The 21,280-nt window shown below is 44.9% G+C and overlaps 1 protein-coding gene across 7 annotated transcripts in view; it reads left to right on the forward strand.

Annotated features, from left to right (window-relative positions):
* LOC137430078 (chloride channel protein 2) overlaps positions 1–21,280 on the forward strand; it is a 183,094-nt gene that overhangs the window by 98,937 nt on the left and 62,877 nt on the right. For all 7 annotated transcript variants that reach the window (XR_013623828.1, XR_013623827.1, XM_068120607.2 and 4 more), the window contains 3 exons: positions 1,421–1,549; positions 2,532–2,665; positions 3,502–3,579. Coding sequence is in view for 5 of the 7 variants with exons in the window: in XM_068120607.2 (XP_067976708.1) it covers positions 1,421–1,549; positions 2,532–2,665; positions 3,502–3,579 (341 nt within the window). In the remaining 2 variants the exon portion in view is untranslated. The remainder of the gene's footprint in view (positions 1–1,420; positions 1,550–2,531; positions 2,666–3,501; positions 3,580–21,280) is intronic.

Below are 21,280 nucleotides of genomic sequence, written 5' to 3' on the forward strand. Positions count from 1 at the left end.
GATCAGAGCCAATTTTGAATTTTGGCAATATTTTGAAAATATTTTTATTGGAAAGAATAGTACAGGATTATATGTTACGCTAGAAGCCCGTCAGACAGCTAGATGTCTGTGCAGAGTTGAATGCCATCTTCTCTAATCCTGGAGACGACTTTGTGTCTGCTTTGATGTCCTCTCGTCACCCGTTTGTTGACCAACAAATCTCTGCTGAGCTTCTCCGTTTTGTGCTCTAAATGCATTTAAATTTGTCACAGGCAAACTTGCTCCTCTTCTTGCCTCATTCTCTCAATTTATTTATAATTGTGCTTCTTTTTTTTACTCCTCTGTCTCAATAAGTCGTCATCTTTGCATTAAAAATGTAGCTTTAAATTAATTTGGTCTTTTCCGTGGATACATAGTGTGAAGAAAGAAAAGATCGATATTTAAGTGAAAAATACTTTTAAAAAACCTAATTTTGGTCAAGGTATCAATTATGAAATGTATTTAAAATTGAGATTATATGGCACAATTGCCAATGACTGGGTGAACAAGGCTAAAAATCATCGTGGCGTAAAGTCCATGCCAATGGCACGATAAAAAGTAGTGCGATAGCACCGCAGCTATTTGCATAACATTCACATAGACAACTATCGGGAACGCCTCTTCGCAGTGGTTGTAACCCCCCCTCAACCCCAACACAAGTCGAGGGGCAAATCTTCCTGATTCTTCCCTGCTGCCTGGATTCTTCAGGGCAGTGCGGTCACGGTTAGAGTGCTGATCGGATCCCATGGTAGTCCTTCCTCTCTTGTCTCTTTCTTTGCTCTCTCTATAACTCTGTCATGGCCCTGACTTCATGAAGGCAGGGGTATGCCATCCATCCTGGATGTGACGTTTTTCCAAGATGGTGCCCGTACCACGTGACCTATGATGTCATAGTTAGCACTAAGATTCTACAGGTGGAGGCGCTCCTATGGTGAAAATTTTGTGTAAATCGGACCAACAATTGCAGAGAAATTTTTTAAAATACTGATCAGATCAAGCATTGTACTTGTCAAATTATGACGTCATAATTAAAGTACCAATGACATCATCATTAACATATCTTATTCCCCATGGGGAGTACTTGATAACGCACCATGTTTCAATTTTTTCCATGGAGCGGTTTCGGAGATATAGAAGTGCAACGTTTTTCGATTTTTCCAAGATGGCACCTGTAGCACATGGCTTATGACGTCATAATTATCATTAAAAAAATTCTACAGAAGGAGGTGCTCTTATAGTAAAATTTCATGTCAATCGGGCCAACGGTTGCCGAGAAAATTAATTTAAAAAAATGCAGACACACACGCCACACGTATGCAACCGAATGCCTAACCCTACGTTTTGCTTTGCAAGCACAGAATAATTATCTGAGCAAACCAATCATTGCCATGTATGTCAACAGCGTACTTCTGGATGTACCACCAACTGGGAAACAACATTCTGCTGCAGTACCTTGCCTGGGTCACCTACCCTGTGGTACTCATCACCTTTTCCTCTGGGTTTTGCCAAGTCGTCTCTGCTCAAGCTGTTGGTAGGCCTTGTCCTTTTTTATATTTGCAGACTATATTGATGTGTAACCATGCCTATTTTGTGGATGCCAAATTTCAAACCAAGGATGTGTGTGCATGCATGCTTGTGTGTGTATATGTACATGTGTATACATTTTTTGCATTTGTTCATACTTCTTTGTGGAGCGAAGCAGGCTGGCATTTTCCCAGGACTCTTTAGCACCAAGGCAAGAATCTGCCGGCCCACTCCATCTCTTCTAGGCACAGGTGGTTTTGGATGTATGGCATATGCCACCATCCTGCCATAAATGTGTTCCCTACTGTAAAATGCCTTCCTAGAATAGTGATAAGAGGGTTTGTTGTATATCAGCAAGGCATTTTGTAGTATGGAACACATTTACGACTGGATTATGGTACTACATGCCATAATGTACAGAACCCCCTGTCTGGAGGAGACAGAGTGGGCTGCAATGTTAAGGAGCTTTATCATTGCTAGGAATTAATCTAAATGTTGATGGCTACTGATTGTCTAGATTGTCGTTAATAGTTACATCAGGATAGCCTTGAAGCAGTTTGTGGTGGCAGCATAAACAAGAGGTATGTACACTTGCCTCGGAGCTGTCTAGTCTGGGTTTGAATCTCGGCCCAAATATAAACTGTCATCCTAGTATTTTACAGGTGGGGAGATTCATCAATGTGTCTGCCGTCCCTCAGATGGACGTTAAACTGGGTGTTCCTCCTGCCTGCATTAGTTGGTGGATGTTAGAGATCACACTGTGTCTTTCACAAAGAGTAGGTGAGTTATCGCCGGCACCATGGCTAAGTTCCAAATTCCTGCTCCAACCTGCATGGGGCACTGCATCAGCAACACAGCCGTGCTCCCAGCAAAATGATGCTACCCACAGCCATGAGCTGCATATGGAAGAAGAAGAGGATTGGCAGTCTGATTGTGTTGTTCTGTTTGCCATTGAAACTGGAAAAAGTAAGCATACGATGACTTTTCAGGTTCTGGAATCCCAGAAATGAAGACCATCCTTCGCGGTGTCGTCCTTAAAGAGTACCTGACCCTCAAGACGTTCATTGCCAAAGTCGTGGGTCTAACTTGTTCACTGGGCAGCAATATGCCTTTGGGCAAAGAGGTGCGTGGAAATCGCAGATTCGGTGTCCAGCTGCCAGTCCAACATTTTAATATGAATGAATGAATGAATGATCGTTTTAAGGCCATTTTCCCCGCTAGAGCGGGGGTTAGCTTTGCGGGCCTCATGACAATCATGGTTCCCTGTTTGAGGCAATGTTTTTATGGCCGAATGCCCTTCCTGACGCCAACCCTTGGTCACGCTCTTACGATGCGCAGGGATACGGTGTACCTATTCTAAATCGGGGTACACACCGTGATCATTCATCCCAGCGAGCTGGTACTCAATTTGCCGACCTCGGAAGGATGACAGGCTGAGTCAACCCCCCTGGCGTTAATTCAGCGATCGACCGGGATTCGAACCCAGGATCCTGGGATCCCAAGCCAGCACCCTAACCGCTAAGCCAACACCGGGCATTTTAATATCCTGAACTTCATTACAGTGGCCCAAGTAGCTTGTCGGTACGCGTTAGCACATGTAAAATTTGTTTTGGGTACTGATTGAACAAATCTCGTGAATAACGCTGTGAGGTTTGAATATTGTCGAATAATTAGGGATGTTACTCTTTGTAATTTGTCAAAGACCCTCATGGGGTATAACTCCTCTTTGGCTCATCACGCTTAAGACTTCCCAATGGAACTAACATTGTGACATTGTGTGGTGATAATATCGCGTGAAACTGGGATTTTCGCCAATATAAATATCATGGAGCTTTTTATGGGGTGAAGGGACAACAATCAGTAAAAGGAGTGTTTGATTTAATGTAAACACTTTGTATGCTTTTATTTATGTGCTTATTTGCAAGTGAAAGACTCATAATATTTTGTGTTTGCATGCAGGGCCCATTTGTACATATTGCAAGTATATGTGCGACACTGCTGAGTAAATTCATGTCCTTGTTTGGAGGGATTTATGAGGTGAGTGAAGTCAAATTGCTATTGCTAGTCCAGACAGAAATCCTGAAAAGGGGCGATAATTGAACCAGGGGGCATTTTTTAAAAAACACAATTTGCACCTGCCGTTTCCAGGAATACCTGTTCCCAAGCTCTATTTTTTTAAAGTCTGAAATGAGCAATTTAAAACATATACCGATATGGTGACCCCTTCCCCCTCTTTACTTTTTCCAATTCACTGTAACCTTCGTTAACATTTGCATTTTTGGGGATTGTTCAGGATTTACTTGTGTTTGAGAAGAGTCTTTAAATTCCTTAAGTAGAGCCATATAGGTAATGCATCTTGGAAAATGCAGCAAGTGAAAAAACAATTAAAAAAACCACTGGATGGAAAATGCAAAGCATGCAATGCCAGGCTTTATGGAAAGAAACAAGTGGAGAGTTTCGATGTTCTCGAACATCAAACAAACAATCAAATAAATGAAGATAAATATGAAATGATGAACAGGTATTTGTATACAAGTGATCGGCTCGTCACCACACAGGAAGATCAGTTCACAGAAATTAGCTTTTATAACCCTTTAGCCAAGAACAAGGCTTCCATATTTCCTACTTTTATGCAGTAGTTAAATCAGGTAAAATAAAAATAAAAACCATAAATCGTCAGGGCAGATCGAGAAGTTCTCCAGAATGTTATTATTACATATGAGGCTAGTCAAGCAGTACACCTCCAATCCATATTCAACTAGAATGGCATTCGGTAGAGTGCATCCCTCCACAAGGCCAAACATTTTACATTTTGTATCCAATTGATAGGCCAGATCTGGGTTGGGACCTGAACCAAAATCGAATTTCTTGTTCTTGTCGCCGAACCAACTCATCCACAAAGGTATGTCATAAGTTGCCCACAACTTTTTGAGATATCGTGCTATAAATCGTTTTTGGCCCCATCACTCAATGGTGAAGAATCACTTTAAAAAAATAAAAAAGTTATCGTATCCAGATCCGCATTCTGATATTCACCAAAATGGAATTGATTCGTCTGTCACACACCTAACCTGTTCACCAAGTTTAGTGCGAATCTGTCCACAATTTTTGGAGATATCCTGTTCACAGACAGACAGACAGAGAAACTGACATGGTTGAAAACATAATCTCCGCCCACCTTCAGTGGTGGAGGTAACAAACAGGATTGTTCATACAGGCAACAAGACCATTTTGATTGGAAGCGACATCAGATGTCACATGTCCGTTAGCCATTGTACCAACTGGAATATCACGCTTGGTCAAACTGGACAAAGTATTGTTCATTTATGTGAAAAGCCATCGAAAGCAGCCATTTGGTGATCTTGCTGGTGAGTGTTCTTGGTATGTTCGTTAAATGGATGCACCTTATCAGCATATGGATGTTGGCTTTGACAGGTACCAAGCACAGTCAATCAAATGTCCAACAGGAAAACAGAGGTGACAAAGCACCACACCAATCTGCAGAATAATTGAAGTGTGCCACATTCCTTTTCAAAGTGAGTGGGCAGGATTCCTGGCAATTGCTGATAATATACAGTCACGTGAAAAAGTAAGTACACCCCATGTAAAGTTTTGACTTTTTAAACATATTTCAACATACAGCTATTTGATCTTCATTTCAACAATATTGATAGATAAAGGTGATATAATATAACAAATATCATGAAACATTTACATTTTGTAATCCATTGTATAATTTAAATAAACATAAATGCAAATTTCACATGTGGAAAAAGTAAGTACACCCCTACATTTATCACTACTTCAAAGACCTAAAATTAGAATCAGGTCCACCAGCTCAGGTGCAAATGATTAGAACATCGTTAGAGAGGATCTTGGAGGAACCTGTCTTATTTAAACCTCAGACATTTAGTTTGGTTTGCTCTTTGTTGTTGAAGTGTGCGGCGTCACTATGCCAAGATCAAAAGAGCTCAAAAGAGCCTTCAGAATAAAGGTTATAGATGCCTACGAGTATGGGAATGGATTTAAAAAGATCTCCAAACAATTTGAAATCAACCATTCGACTGTCCGGAAGATCATCTACAAGTGCAAAAGATTCCAAACAACTGCCAACTTGTTCAGGCCAGGCCGCCCCAGCAAGTTCAGCCCGAGAGCAGACCGCAAGATGCTGAAATAAGTCTCTAAGAACCCCAGAATGTCATCACGGGTCCTACAGGTAGCTCTTGCCACTGTTGATGTCAAAGTGCACGAGTCTACCATGAGAAAGAGGCTGCACGAATTTGATCTACATGGGAGGTGTGCCAGGAGGAAACCTTTGCTGTCCAGAAAGAACATCAGGGCAAGACTAAAGTTTGCCAATGAACACCTAGGCAAAGACCAGCACTTCTGGAACAATGTGCTCTGGACAGATGAGTCAAAGGTAGAGCTATTTGGCCACATTACCAGAAGACATGTTTGGCGAAAACCAAAGACAGCATTTGACCACAAGAACCTGATACCAACTGGAAAGCATGGTGGTGGAAATATTATGGTTTGGGGCAGCTTTGCTGCATCAGGGCCTGGGCAGCTCACCATCATAGAGTCCACTATGAATTCTTCATTGTACCAGAGGGTGCGTGAGGATAATGTGAGGCCATTTGTCGGAAAGTTGAAGCTCGACCGGAGGTGGACCTTGCAACATGACAATGACCCTAAACATACCAGTAAATCCACAAAGGAATGGCTGAAAAGAAAGAAATGGAGGGTTCTGGAATGGCGAAGTCAAAGCCCGGATCTAAATCCCATCGAGATGTTGTGGGGGGATTTGAAACGAGCTGTGCATGCAAGAACCCGGTGTGTACCCCGGTTTAGTATCGGTACACCGTATCCCTGCGTGTCTTAAGAGTCGACTAAAAGGGTTGGCGTCAGGAAGGGCATCCGGCCATAAAAAAAACATTGCCTCAAAAAGAGAACCATGACAATTACGACTACATATGGGCAGGGTACAGCCTGAAGTACCCCGTGGGGGACCCCACTCCCTCTCGTCAAAACTCAAGGTGCGGAACCCGATCGGAGCAAGGGTGGAAATCATTCCATTTATGACGATGAAATGTCTGATGCCCGACGTGGAGATCGGTTTCTGAGATTTGGGACATGGAATGTAGGGACAATGACAGGGAGATCAGGAGAAGTGGTGGAAGTATTGGTCAGAAGAAGAGTGGACATATGTTGCGTGCAGGAGATGAGATGGAAGGGAAGTGGTGTGAGAATGGTGAAGGGTAGGCAGGGACAGAAATACAAGTTTGTGTGGCAAGGGTGCCCGGAGGGCGTGAATGGTGTTGGTGTCCTGTTTTCTGAGGAGTTTGTAGACAGTGTGGTGAGTGTGACTAGAGTGAGTGAAAGGTTGATGATGGTGAAAATGATGATTGGAAAGCTCTTGGTGAACGTCATCTCGGGATATGCTCCGCAGGTTGGTCGGAGCGATGAAGAGAAGGACAAGTTCTGGTGTGCTATAGAGAAGCTGATGGAAAACGTGAAAGATGAGGAAGTTGTTGTGGTAGGAGGAGACCTAAATGGACATGTGGGAAGGAGTATGGACGGTTTTGAGGGAGTTCATGGGGGTTACGGATATGGTGTGAGAAATGGAGAAGGTGAAAGGATTTTGGAGTTTGCTGATGGAGCCGATTTGTTGATTTGTAATACTCAGTTCCAGAAAGAGGATAATAAGCTTGTTACATACACGTCAGGTGGGTCGACGACAACCGTTGACTACCTGCTGGTGCGTAGGCGAGATAGGGGGCACCTCCGGGACACAAATATGATCCCGGGGGAGGAGGCTGTTTCACAGCACCACTTGGTTGTCTGCGACATAAGGGTGAAAGGTGCGAGGAGAGCTCGGCGGGTGAAGTACCAACCGAGAAGGAAGGTGTGGAGGTTGAAAGAGGTGACAGTGAGGGAGGCATTAAAAGAGAGGCTGAGTATGGTGGAGGGTGATGTGGTTGAGCTTGAAAGTGGTTGGATGTCAATGAAAGATAGTCTGTTGGGAGCCGTTGGTGAGGTATGTGGATGGACAAAAGGACCACCGAGGCACTCGGAAACATGGTGGTGGGATGATGAAGTTGGAAAGAAGATTGATGAGAAGAGGAAGAAGTTCAAGGAGTGGCAGAAGGTGAAGGGTATGGGGGCAGAAAAAGGCAGAGCATGAAAGTTATAAGGCAGCCAAGAAGGCTGCAAAGAAAGAGGTAGCAAAGGCACAGGAGGCATGCAGGAAAATGTTTGGAGAACGCTTGGATTCGGAAATAGGGTCAGAGAGCGGTATTCAGGATTGCAAAGCAGATAGTGAAAGAGAGGTGTGATGTGATGGGGGTGAGTTGCTTGAAGGATGAAGTGGGACAAATCGTTGTGGACCCAGATGGAATTAAAGGAAGATGGAAGAGATATATGGAAATACTGTTGAATGCAGAGAATGAATGGGATGGCAACATAGAGAGTAACCCAGTTTTAGGACCGGCAGAGAAGATAACCGAGAAGGAAGTTGAGGAAGCGATAAAAGCAATGAAGAGTAGAAAAGCGGGTGGGCCGACGGGAGTTGTGGGAGATATGTTGAAGGCAGCGGGAAATTGGGATGCGAAGAGAATGACAGAGATCTGCAATCTGGTGGTTAAAGAAGGCCGCATTCCAGTGGATTGGGACCTGAGTACCCTCGTCCCTCTATACAAGGGGAAAGGTGACCCTCTGGACTGTGGCTCGTATCGAGCGATAAAGTTATTGGAGCATCGAATGAAGGTATTAGAAAGGGTGTTGGAGAGGAGGATAAGGAAGAAAGTGAAGATTGACGAAATGCAGCTTGGATTTATGCCAGGAAGAGGAATGACAGACGCGCTTTTTATTGTGAGGCAGTTGCAGGAGAAGTATATGGAGAAGAGGAAGAAGTTGGTTCTTGGGTTTGTTGATCTGGATAAAGCATTCGATAGGGTTCCATGTGAAGTAGTGACATGGGCATTGAGGAAGTTAGGAGTGGAGGAATGGTTGATCAGAGTAGTGATGGCAATGTACAAAAGAGCACGCACAGCTGTAAGGACGAAGGACGGGAACAGTGGTGAGTTTGAGGTGAAGGTGGGAGTGCATCAGGGGTCGGTACTAAGTCCACTACTATTTGTAGCTGTGATGGAGGTGCTGGCTCAGAACGTAAAGGAGGGTTTACCGTGGGAGTTGTTGTATGCAGATGATCTGGTGTTGATTGCAGAAAGTATGGATGGACTGAAGGAGAAGATGAACAAGTGGAAGGAATGTATGGAGACAAAAGGTCTGAAGGTGAATATCGGAAAAACGAAGGTGATGGCAAGTGGTAAAGCATGTGGTGAGGTGGAAAGAACTGGGAAGTGGCCGTGTGCTGTGTGCAGGAAGGGTGTCGGAGTGAATTCCATTCAATGTACAATGTGCGCTGAGTGGGTTCATCAAAAATGTAGTGGTTTGAGAGGGTCATTAACCAGTGTGGCAGCTACATTCAGGTGTAAGGTGTGCACAGAGGGAGCTGCAGATGGAGGAAATGTTGAGTTGGATCTTGGAGATGGCGTGAAGCTGGAAGGTGTGAAAACATTTTGTTACCTTGGAGACATGCTGAATGGAGAAGGTGGATCAGACTCGGCAACGGTTGCTCGAGTGAGATGTGCATGGAAGAAGTTTCGGGAACTGAGTGGCATGCTGACGAAGAGGGGAGTGTCATTGAATCTGAAGGGAAAGGTGTATGCTGCATGTGTGAGAAGTGTTATGATTTATGGGAGTGAGACATGGGTAATGAACGTAGAGCAGCAACGAAGGCTGGAAAGGGTGGAAATGCGAATGGTTCGGTGGATGTGTGGAGTATCGTTGAGAGAGAGGAAGACAAATGATGAATTGCGAAAGATGATGGGAATAGAGCCTGTGATGGATGCTGTGAAGAGAAACAGGTTGAGATGGTTTGGTCATGTGTTGAGGAAGGATGAAAGTGACTGGTTGAAAAGAGTGATGGAAATGAATGTAGAAGGAAGTAGAGGACGGGGAAGACCGAGAAAGACTTGGCTAAAGATGGTCGAAGAAGAAATGCGGGCAAGGGGGTTAACAAGGGAGATGCAGAAAATAGGGCAAAATGGAGAACATTGTCATGGGGACCGCAAGGCTAACCCCCGCTCTTGCAGGGAAAATTGCCTTAAAATGCCTGTTGTTGTTGTTGTTGTTGTTGTTGTTTTGCATGCAAGAAACCCCTCAAACATCGCACAGCTGAAAGAATTCTGCATGGAGGAGTGGGCAAAAATTTCTCCCAGTCGATGTTAGAGACTGGTAGACAGTTATAAGAAATGCCTACTTGAGGTTGTTTCTGCCAAAGGGGGCAATACCACCTATTAGAGCCAAGGTTGTATTTACTTTTTCCACATGCCAAATTTGCATTTATGTTTATTTAAATTATACAATGGACTACAAAATGTAAATGTTTCATGATTATTTGTTATATTATATTGTAGCGACCCATGGGTCCCCCAAAGCTCGAGACCAGCAACATAATCTACTTGCCCCAGCCGGTGACGTTACCGGCGGACAAACCGCGGCACCGAGGTTATAATTGCTTGCACCTGTCGGTCACATGACCACCAAAGCGTGCCTCGCCTGAGAGGCGTGGCTTTGGTTCTGACGTATGTTTTTTGGCTTGGATTATATATATGCGAACCCGATAAACGGGTTTTCAGAGTTCCCGAGTTGATTACACATTAAACATCTTCTCGGACGAGTTTGTGTCTTGTCCGTCACTTCGTCTGTCTCAAGCAGGAGCACTGCTCCTTCACTGGTGACCCCGAGTTCACGACACGCGATGGACACGGCAGTGTCCCTCAAATTGCCCACTTTCTGGGAAGCACATGCCGCCGTCTGGTTCGTTCAGGCGGACTCCCAGTTTGCCCTGCGTGGCATTACGGAGGACACCACTAAATACCATTACGTGGTCGCCGCGCTCGGCTCCGTGACCGCCGCCTGCTGCCTGAGCCTCCTCCAGAACCCGCCCGCTGACGGCAAGTACGACGCCATCAAGGCACTTCTTCTGGGCGCTTTCGCCCTCTCCCTGGCTGAATGCGCACGACGCCTGCTCGACCTTCCTGAGCTCGGCGATACGCAGCCGTCCGAACGTATGGACTACATGCTCGCGTTGCTCGGCGAGCACCCCTCGGATTTCCTTTTCCGAGAGCTTTTTCTCCGCCAGCTCCTGGCCCAGGTACGGGTCGCTCTGGCAAGCATGACCATCGCGAACCCCCGCGACCTCACCAGGGAGGCCGGCAAGATCTATTCGGCAAGCCAGCTCGTCGGAGCGGCGAGCCAGCTCGTCGGGGTGGCTGCCGGGAGCCCGCCCGCCGCCCAGTCGGCACCCACGGCGCAGTTTCCTGCCCACCCGCCCGACGCCCGCGACGCAGCTTCCTTCCCGGAGGCTGCCGGGCCGGCGCGACTGGCAGCGGCGACGCCGCGTCGCCTGGTCCCGACGCGTCGACCGGAGCCCCCGCCAGACCCGGCCTGGTGTTATTTCCACGCCAGGTTCGGGCGGCGGGCCCGATCATGTCGACCCCCGTGCATGATCGGCAAGTCGGGAAACGGTCGGGCTTCGCTCCACGGCCTCTCTCACCCGGGCCGGAAGGCGTACCAGAGGCTGGTGTCGGCACGTTTCGTCTGGCACGGGTTGCGACGGGACGTCCGCGACTGGGCCAACGCCTGCACACCCTGCCAGCGGGCCAAGGTCCACCGTCACACCCAGGCTCCGCTGGCTCGTTTCACCGTGCCCGAGCGACGTTTCGACCACGTCCACGTGGACCTGGTGGGTCCCCTTCCCCCATCGCAGGGGTTCACCCACCTGCTTACCATGGTGGACAGGACCATCAGGTGGCCGGAGGCCGTGCCCCTCGCCTCCACCACCACCGCCGACGTGGCCCAGGCGTTCATCGCCACCTGGGTCGCGCGTTTCGGCGCACCGGCGGACATCTCGTTGGACCGTGGCCCACAGTTCACGTCCGAACTGTGGGGCGCGGTCGCCCGCACGTTGGGCGTTACCCTGCACCGCACCACGGCCTACCACCCCCAGTCCAACGGGTTGTGTGAGCGGTTCCACCGCTCCATGAAGGCCGCACTCATGGCCGGCCTCCACGACGACAGCTGGGCCGACCGGCTCCCGTGGGTCCTTTTGGGCCTCCGCACGGCTCCAAAGGAGGACCTCCAGGCGTCCACCGCCGAGCTGGTGTATGGCCAGGCCCTCCGCGTCCCGGGCGAGTTCGTGCCCGACGCCACCAGACCCTGGTCCGCCGTGCGCGCATGGACTTCCAGGACATGGACGCGCGCGCATGGACTTCCAGGAGGCCGCCCAACATTTCGCCCCGGTGCCCACGTCCCGCCACGGCGACCCCCAATCCTACGTCCCCCCAGCACTCCGCACGGCGGAGTACGTCTTTGTATGCCACGACGCGCACCGGGGGCCGCTCCGGCCACCATACGACGGACCCTTCTGGGTCCTACGATGGGACAACAAGTCCTTCGTCGTCAGCATCGGCGGCCGGGCGGACCGGATTTCGGTGGACCGCCTCAAGCCGGCCCACATGGACGTCGGCCAGCCGCCACGGCTGGCTCTCCCACCGCGGCGCGGCGGCCCCTCGTCCACTGCACCCCCCGCCCTTCCACCCGCCACCACACCAGACCCCCCCCCCCCCCGCGACCAGCCAGGGGTCGTTTCGGTCGGGTCATCCGGACCCCCCTCAGGTTGACCTTCCTGGACCAAGTCGATTCTGGGGGGGCGTGTGTAGCGACCCATGGGTCCCCCAAAGCTCGAGACCAGCAACATAATCTCCTTGCCCCAGCCGGTGACGTAACCGGCGGACAAACCGCGGCGCCGAGGTTATAATTGCTTGCACCTGTCGGTCACATGACCACCAAAAGCGTGCCTCGCCTGAGAGGCGTGGCTTTGGTTCTGACGTATGTTTTTTGGCTTGGATTATATATATGCGAACCCGATAAACGGGTTTTCAGAGTTCCCGAGTTGATTATACATTAAACATCTTCTCGGACGAGTTTGTGTCTTGTCCGTCACTTCGTCCGTCTGCTGCTCCTTCAATATCATCTTTATCTATCAATATTGTTGAAATGAAGATCAAATAGCTGTATGTTGAAATATGTTGAAAAAGTCAAAACTTTACATTGGGTGTACTTACTTTTTCACGTGACTGTAGATGAAAATGTTCTCCAGCCATATACTAATATGGTTCTACATGTGATTGAAGGACAAATTCCAAGCGTTTCATGAGCTGGTCAAAAACTTGGAATAGTGTATGTACTCGTATATCTTTCATTCCTGAGAAATCTTGCACTCACTCTTTCTCTCCGAAAGGACCGTCTGGCAAGCCCTCCCATCTACTTGTGTACTTTCTTAACAATCCTCTTGAAGAAGTTCGATCACTCAAACTTTTGGTCTCACTATCAGCCATGTTTTTTCTTTGGAAAACAACACTTCTAAGTTGTTCTCCAAAGTCAGTTGCTGACTCCATCGTGCAAAGTCCTTTCTTGGCACACCTGAACCCTTAGTCACCAACAAGGCCTAAATCTGCAGCATGGAGTACTGCTCTCCCCTCCAGGCTGGCTTCCTTGCCTCATACCTTGCTTAGCATGACACCATGGAAACCAAGTGTTTCAAAATTGGAATCTCCTGCAATGAGGGATGAGGGTGAGTGTATGTGCCTTACACTTTCACATTTCAGACAGGTTAGTGGTGTATGTCTTCTACCACATTCTTTCTAGTCTTGCAGCCTCTGTTCTTCCTATGCTGCTCCCTGCCCCCTTCGGTGTCTGCAGTGTGTACACAGTCTGCCAGCCAGCCCTTTCTGGTGAAACTCCCAAATTCCAGAATCGTGGATCACCTCCACTCATTTTTCCCACCGGTGGAACCAACTTCCACATTGTCCTCAAACTAATTCTTCCCTCCAGGTCTTATAGACAGCTGTTCACTACCATCTCAGATCATCCCCCAAGCATATCCATGATGTTTGCTACCCCCGTCCAACTTCTTAATAAGGCAGATTTGTAACAAAATTTAGACCAATTGTGAGTTTAGTGGTAAAAGCACCAAACTTGGAACAGATCATGTTTAATATGCACTAAATTATTTCAGATATATTTTTCCTCTGAAGCCCGTAAAGGGGTAAAATCAAAGATGGCCACCACGCACACTGAAAAATCTAATAAACCTAATATCTTTGGCATTATATTACATATATTAATGAATTAATATCCTTTTCTATGTTTTCAAACATAAGGAATCAAATGCTACTATCAGCTTAGGAAAATAAAAAATATTTAGGATAAATAAGACATACACATAGTTTATTATGATATATATGAACATGTTCTTGTTATCAAAAGTCATTCATCATCAGATATCATTCACCAATATTATCATCATAAGTTAAGATATCACAGCCTTGCTTGCAGGCGCGGAGACCAGGCACATTAGCAAGTAAACGCTTTTTCAAATCTGTGGAATTCGACTGGCGACATCTATCCCAAGCTCTCTTGATTGGTTAGTGTACAATTTTACAAGATCAGCGAGCTTAGAAATGGAGCAACTGTCTTGTCTGCCAATTTGATGTCTTCTATGTAACCTATAAGTTCTACCAAAGTCATACCATGAAAAAATCCGTCAAGGTTCATCTCCTTTGAATCCTTAATCATCCGACTGCTGGCATTGTATAACTTCACTGGGCACTGAGAATGATATTTGGCCTCCTGTGGCACTAGGTCACCAAAGCTAAGTTGTGCTATTAGTTTCTGATCTTGTAGTTTGAGTGCATGCTGCTTAACTCACCGAGTTAGCTTCATTGTCATAGCATCATGGGGAGGGCTAGACTCTCTGTTCCAGTTTTGTTGCAAAATAAACATATGCAAAATGGGGAGGTCTGTCTGTACGTGTCACCTGTCGATGCATATAGGGGCCTCCTCCTGCCTCACTTATAGCTGTAGAAGTTTCTTGTAATCTAAATCAACTGGTAGAACAAGCAACATGATGCATGCCATCGAGCAAGATTTCTCGACAGGGTGGCTGCAACGCCATCACCTTCATCAAGCCGGCATAAGTCCACTGGTACTGGTTTCTCACTAAGATTATGGAAATTTGCCAAATTGTCACCCAGACTTTCATAACCAGCTCCAACATCTGCTCGTTTAGAATTTGCTGGAAACTGAAGTGGTGCGTTACAATTTTCTTGACACAGAGCACATAAGGTCAACCTTTCACATTTTGTGTGAGATCAGCACATTTGCATTTTGTATTTTGTATGAGATAGTCGGTGACTATGTGCAATCAATAGTATCAGGTGTTGATATAGATGACTGCAGACTCTCACTGTGAACAAGCTTACATCTCTTCTTTGCTGACATCATGCTGGTTACATCTGCTCATTTATCTGAAAAGTAAAAAAACAGACATATAATTTCGAAATAAATTATACCAATCAAAGACTAGAAAAGGCACAAAATTAAAAATAGGACCATTGGACCTGTAGCTTATCTGTGCTCTGGCCTAATGTTGTAAACCAAATTTGGTATCATTCTGACTGGTAGGTCTGAAGAAAATGAATTTTGATGGAATTTACTAAGTCTGCCATTTTGACACTTCTGGTCACAAGACCAGAACGAGCTTTGCAATCCCCATTACCAGTCAGGAGCGGAACATTGCTGCCAAATTTCAGCCGGATCTGCCCAGCGGTTTTGACAGAAAAGTCGAAATAGGAGACAGATGGTTGGACTGTGCATGATGACAATACTTTTTTTGGAATTCAAATTCCAGATGTGCTGAAAAACAGACATATAATTTTGAGAAAAATGAAACAAATAAAAGACTAGAAAAGGCACAAAATCATCCCCTGAGGCATTTTTAGAGTAATAACGATAGCTTTGGATACTTTATGTCTGAAATCATAGAAAAGGATACTTCATTCATGGTTATATTTGATATATTGCCGAATATATTGGACTTATTAGATTTTTCTAAATGTGTGGTGGCCATCTTACATTTTACTCCTTTACGGGCTTAAGGGGAAAAATTCGGCTTGGCATATCTGAAATAATGTATCTGAAATAATTGAGTACATGTCAAACATGATCTATGCCAAATTTGGTGTTTTTACCACAAATCACACAAGTTTTTCACAAATCTACCCCACTTTCTCCAAGCCCACCTCTTTCCAAGTTTCCATTTTTTTCATGAGAGTTTGTGGCTTTATCCATCTTGTGTGCCCCATGTATATTCCTGTCACTCTCATTCTCCCCTTCCTAATCTCTTCCTCCAAGTCTCCCTCTATTTTGTCCCTTAACCCTGATGTTGCTGTGTTTCTCTACTCCTTGTACTGTTACTTTTGTTCTGTTATGTCTTGATCCATTCTATGTTCTTGCTTCTCCACGAACCTGGACATTGCATAAAAAGATGATGTCGCTTGATTTCTTTCTGTAGAGCTGTTTTTACAAGCTCGCATAGTAAAGTGGTAGTCATTACAGTTTTCACGTCAATCAGAGAAGTACAATGTTCTAAAGAAAATATTGATGTCACCAAGTTGAGTGCTAATCACCAGGAAACTGATATCCGTTCATTCTCTATTCCATCAACTGTGATGATAAAGTAGTGGTTGTCTATACAAGGGATATCTGGTTAATGCTCATTGTACATGCCAAAAGGATGCATTTCAGGGAGTTATGGATGATGGCTGATACCTCAAAGTAAAGAAAATATATTCTTGCCAAAGAGATGTATGAGAAATTGCCCCAGCAGTGTGTACCAAGTATCCTTCGATTCCATATTCACTAACTGGGTGTGACTCCGCATCATACATACGTGGTCATTTCGAAAAGTCGGTTTGGAAAATATTATTGAACCATCACAACGGACTTTCAGGTATAGGTCGACATCAACTCTCGCAGACCAAACAATTTAAGCAGTTGAGAAATTATTCCGCTATTTGTGCCGTTTTGTAGAGAGAATTGAATCAGTTAATGGATGTAGCCCGATGGTTGCTTTTCACAAACACAAGTACACCTGAAACCCTTCCTCCATCTAGTGATGCACTTATGTTTCATCTTATGCAGGTTCTCTACGGTGATATGGAAAAAGGCTTACCAGCCCGTGATGATACTCCCTCGTCCAATTGATATGGAACGGCATGAAATCGATGCCAAGCTAGTTATAGTGTTGTCACTTGAACCTATGTCACAAAGCTGCCTAGAAATAATTTAATGTAAATGTGAAAACACGATGTAGATCATTGAGATGCAAATGCCAAAGGCCTACTTTACTTGTACCAGCACGTATTCATGTCGCAAGCATGCCGGAGAATGTGGAGTGTTTGAACAAGTAATTAAATGGATGATGAACAACATGTTAATGTTGGTAATTTTTGCATGAACAAGTGTGAAAATGTATATAGTTTAATTTTCTCTGAAATAATATTAGATTATTCAAATTGATTGCTGCCTGGGAAATAAATGCTTCATTTTACAGCATTTTATTCTTGGTTTACCACCAAAATATGGGCATTTATGGCTGCATATCCTATTATATGTTCAGGTCATGGTCCCCTCAAATAACATGATATACTTGCTGACAATTGGCCATAAATGGAAAAGCAAGTGTATATACTTGGTGTCCAAACACAATTTTGTTTGGAAAAATCTCCATGCCTGGTCCAAGGTCATTGCTGCTCAGCTGCACTAACAACTGATATGACTTTCTTTAAAATGCCAATTTGATCCTTTAAAACTCCAAATTCAGCTTGGAACTCCAAAAACTCAGCCTGGAAAAACAAAGATTCCAAAACTCCAAATAAGCATATTTAGATTCAGGAGTTTCAAATTGAGTTAAAAATGAATGTTTCCAACTTTTATTAAAACCTGCCTCAAAGGGCCACGATTTAAGAAAACACATCGAGACTGAAAGAGAAGAAAGGTTGTAGTGTTATCATTATTCACAAGTATACACATACATTTCCCTCCATAAGTATTGGAATAGTGAAGTCAAATTTGTTGTTATGGCGATATACTCAAGAAATTTGGATTTGAGATCAAAAGATGAATACGAAGCAAGAGCACAAATGTGTACAGAATGTGTACAGAAACAGATATGGGAAGTATACAGAAACATTTTGTCTGCCTATGTACAAGAAAAGGCCTCCAAACACATTGGATTGTAGGTTCGAGCTTTTATTTCTTGGTATTTCTCTGCATACATTTTTTGCCATTGTAGAACAAGAGCACTTTTTATGTTCAGTCCCCCCTTTTAGGTGAGCATAAGTATTGGAACAGATGGCGAACAGGTGTTTCTTATTGCATTGATTGTTCACATATAAAAGAGATGTGAATGTCTAGTCTTGGTTTTAGCCTTTGCTTTGGCATTGGGATTTTGCCTTTGGAGTCAGTAGGCATAAACCCACACGAAGACCAGAGAACTATCTATGAAAGAAAAGCAAGCAATTTGGAATCTGAAAGAACCACCTTTTTCCCCCGCAGAGCAGGGGTTGGCCTTTTTCGGGCACCATGGTCCTCTTTTTGAAGCAATGTTTTACAGCCGGATGCCCTTCCTGCCGCCAACCCTATTAGTCGCCTCTTGCAACACACAGGGAATTACCAGTGAACTGGTACTCAATTTGCCGACCTCGGAAGGATGACAGGCTGAGCCGACCCCCCTGGCGTTAATTCAGCGATCGACCAGGATTCGAACCCAGGATCCTAGGATCCCAAGCCGGCACCCTAACCGCTAAGCCAACGCCAGGCTACCAATTTGGAATCTGAAAGAACAGAATAATTATTCAATTAGAACCATAGCACAACAATTGGGTACCACTACCACTACCACTGGTGTACTTAGCAATGGCCAACAGCCAGGTCCGTCAAGGAAAACAACTGCAGTTGATGACAGAAAAATCATCAGAGTTGTGAAAAGGAATACTGAAATAACTGTCAGTGACATCACCACCAACCTCCAGAGTGCATGGGTGAAAGTATCACAATCTACCGTTCGCAGAAGACTTCCACAGCAGAATTACAAAGGCTACACTGCAAGATGCAAATCTCTCATAATCACCAAAATAAAAAGGCCAGATTAGAATTTGCCAAGCACAGAGGTGAGTTGGTAGAGTTCTGGAACAACGTTTTATGGAGAGATGAAACCAAGATTACTTTGCAAAACGGCAAACCAAGAAACTTTACCAAAGCAATGGAAAGGTGGATGTGTGGAGAAAAGAATGAACAGCATATGATCCAAAGCATACTACATCATGTGTGAAGCATGGTGGAGGTAGTATCACGGCTTGGACTTGCATGGCTGCCTCTGTAACTGTCTCACTCATCTTTATTGATGATGTAACTAATGATGACAGCAGCAGGATAAATTCGGGAAGTGTACAGAAACATTTTGTCTGCCTATGTACAAGAAAAGGCCTGCAAACACATTGGGTGGCGCTTCACCATGCAGCGTCAATGATCTAAAACACACCAAGGAGTTAATCGGGGTAAAAAGTGGAACGTGTCAGACTGGCCAAGTCTATCTCCTTATTTAAATCCAATGGAGCATGCATTTCACTCGCTGAAGAGGAGACTAAAGTCAGAACCCCACAAAACAAACAACAACTGAAAATGACTGCAGTAAAGACTTGACAATGCATCTCAAAGGAAGATACCAAGAGTATGGTGATGTCAATGGGTCGTAGGTTCGATTCAGTTATTGTATGTAAGGGATATGCAATTAAATACTATTATACTATAATTTAATTAACCCTGGTGTTGGCTTAGCGGTTAGTGTGCCGGCTTGGGATCCTAGGATCCTGGGTTTGAATCCCGGTCGATCGCTGAATTAACGCCAGGGGGGTTGACTCAGCCTGTCATCCTTCCGAGGTCGGCAAATTGAGTACCAGCTTGCTGGGATGAATGATCACGGTGTGTACCCCGATTTAGAATAGGTACACTGTATCCCTGCGCATCCTAAGAGGTGACCAAGGGTTGGCGCCAGGAAGGGCATCCGGCCATAAAAACATTGCCTCATACAGGGAACCATGATTGTCATGGGGCCCGGAAGGCTACCCCTGCTCCAGCGGGGAAAATGGCCTTAAAACGATCATTCATTCATTTTTCATATACTATAATTTACTTCAACAAATTAATCTGTTCCAATACTTATGCTTACCTAAAATAGGGGGACCGAACATAAATGTGTTGTTCTACAATGGTAACACATATATGCATATAAATACCAAGAAATAAAATCTGACCTGTACTTTTGCCTCATATTCATCTTTTGATCTCGTATTCATATATCTTAAGTATGCAGTCACGTGAAAAATAAGTACACACCATGTAAAGTTTTGACTTTTTCAACATATTTCAACATACAGCTATTTGATCTTCATTTCAACAATATTGATAGATAAAGGTGATATAATATAACAAATATCATGAAACATTTACATTTTGTCGTCCATTGTATAATTTAAATAAACATAAATGCAAATTTCACATGTGGAAAAAGTAAGTACACCCCATGAAATGTTTTTATTCAACAAAAAATTAACAGAGATGCCATTTCCTTCTGTGGAAAAAGTAAGTACATCTTTGGCTCTAATCGGTGGTATTGCCCCCTTTGGCAGAAACAACCTCAAGTAGGCATTTCTTATAACTGTCTACCAGTCTCTGACATCGACTGGGACAAATTTTTGCCCACTCCTCTATGCAGAATTCTTTCAGCTGTGTGATGTTTGAGGGCTTTCTTCCATGCACAGCTTGTTTCAAATCCCCCCACAACATCTCGATGGGATTTAGATTTGGGCTTTGACTTGGCCATTCCAGAACCCTGTTCTTTCTTTTCAGCCATTCCTTGGTGGATTTACTGGTATGTTTAGGGTCATTGTCATGTTGCAAGGTCCACCTTCGGTTGAGCTTCAACTTTCCGATAGATGGCCTCACATTATCCTCAAGCACCCTCTGGTACAATGAAGAATTCATAGTGGATTCTATGATGGTGAGCTGCTCAGGCCCTGATGCAGCAAAGCTGCCCCAAACCATAATATTTCCACCACCATGCTTTACAGTTGGTATCAGGTTCTTGTGGACAAATGCTGTCTTTGGTTTTCACCAAACATGTCTTCTGGTACTGTGGCCAAATAGCTCTACCTTTGACTCATCTGTCCAGAGCACATTGTTCCAGAAGTGCTGGTCTTTGCATGGGTGTTCATTGGCAAACTTTAGCCTTGCCCTGATGTTCTTTCTGGACAGCAAAGGTTTCCTCCTGGCACACCTCCCATGTAGATCAAATTTGTGCAGCCTCTTTCTAATGGTAGACTCGTGCACTTTGACATCAACAGTGGCAAGAGCTACCTGTAGGTCCCGTGATGACATTCTGGGGTTCTTAGAGACTTCTTTAAGCATCTTGCGGTCTGCTCTCGGGCCTGGCCTGAACAAGTTGGCAGTTGTTTGGAATCTTCTCCACTTGTAGATGATCTTCTGGACAGTCGAATGATTGATTTCAAATTGTTTGGAGATCTTTTTAAATCCCTTCCCAGACTCGTAGGCATCTATAACCTTCTTTCTGAAGGCCTCAGAGAGCTCTTTTGATCTCGGCATGGTGACGCCGCACACTTCAACAACAAAGAGCAAACCAAACTAAATGTCTGAGGTTTAAATAAGACAGGTTCCTCCAAGATCCTCTCTATCGATGTTCTAATCATTT

Source organism: Myxine glutinosa, chromosome 6 (assembly GCF_964187855.1).
Source record: "Myxine glutinosa chromosome 6, kmMyxGlut1.1, whole genome shotgun sequence".
Taxonomy (NCBI): domain Eukaryota; kingdom Metazoa; phylum Chordata; class Myxini; order Myxiniformes; family Myxinidae; genus Myxine; species Myxine glutinosa.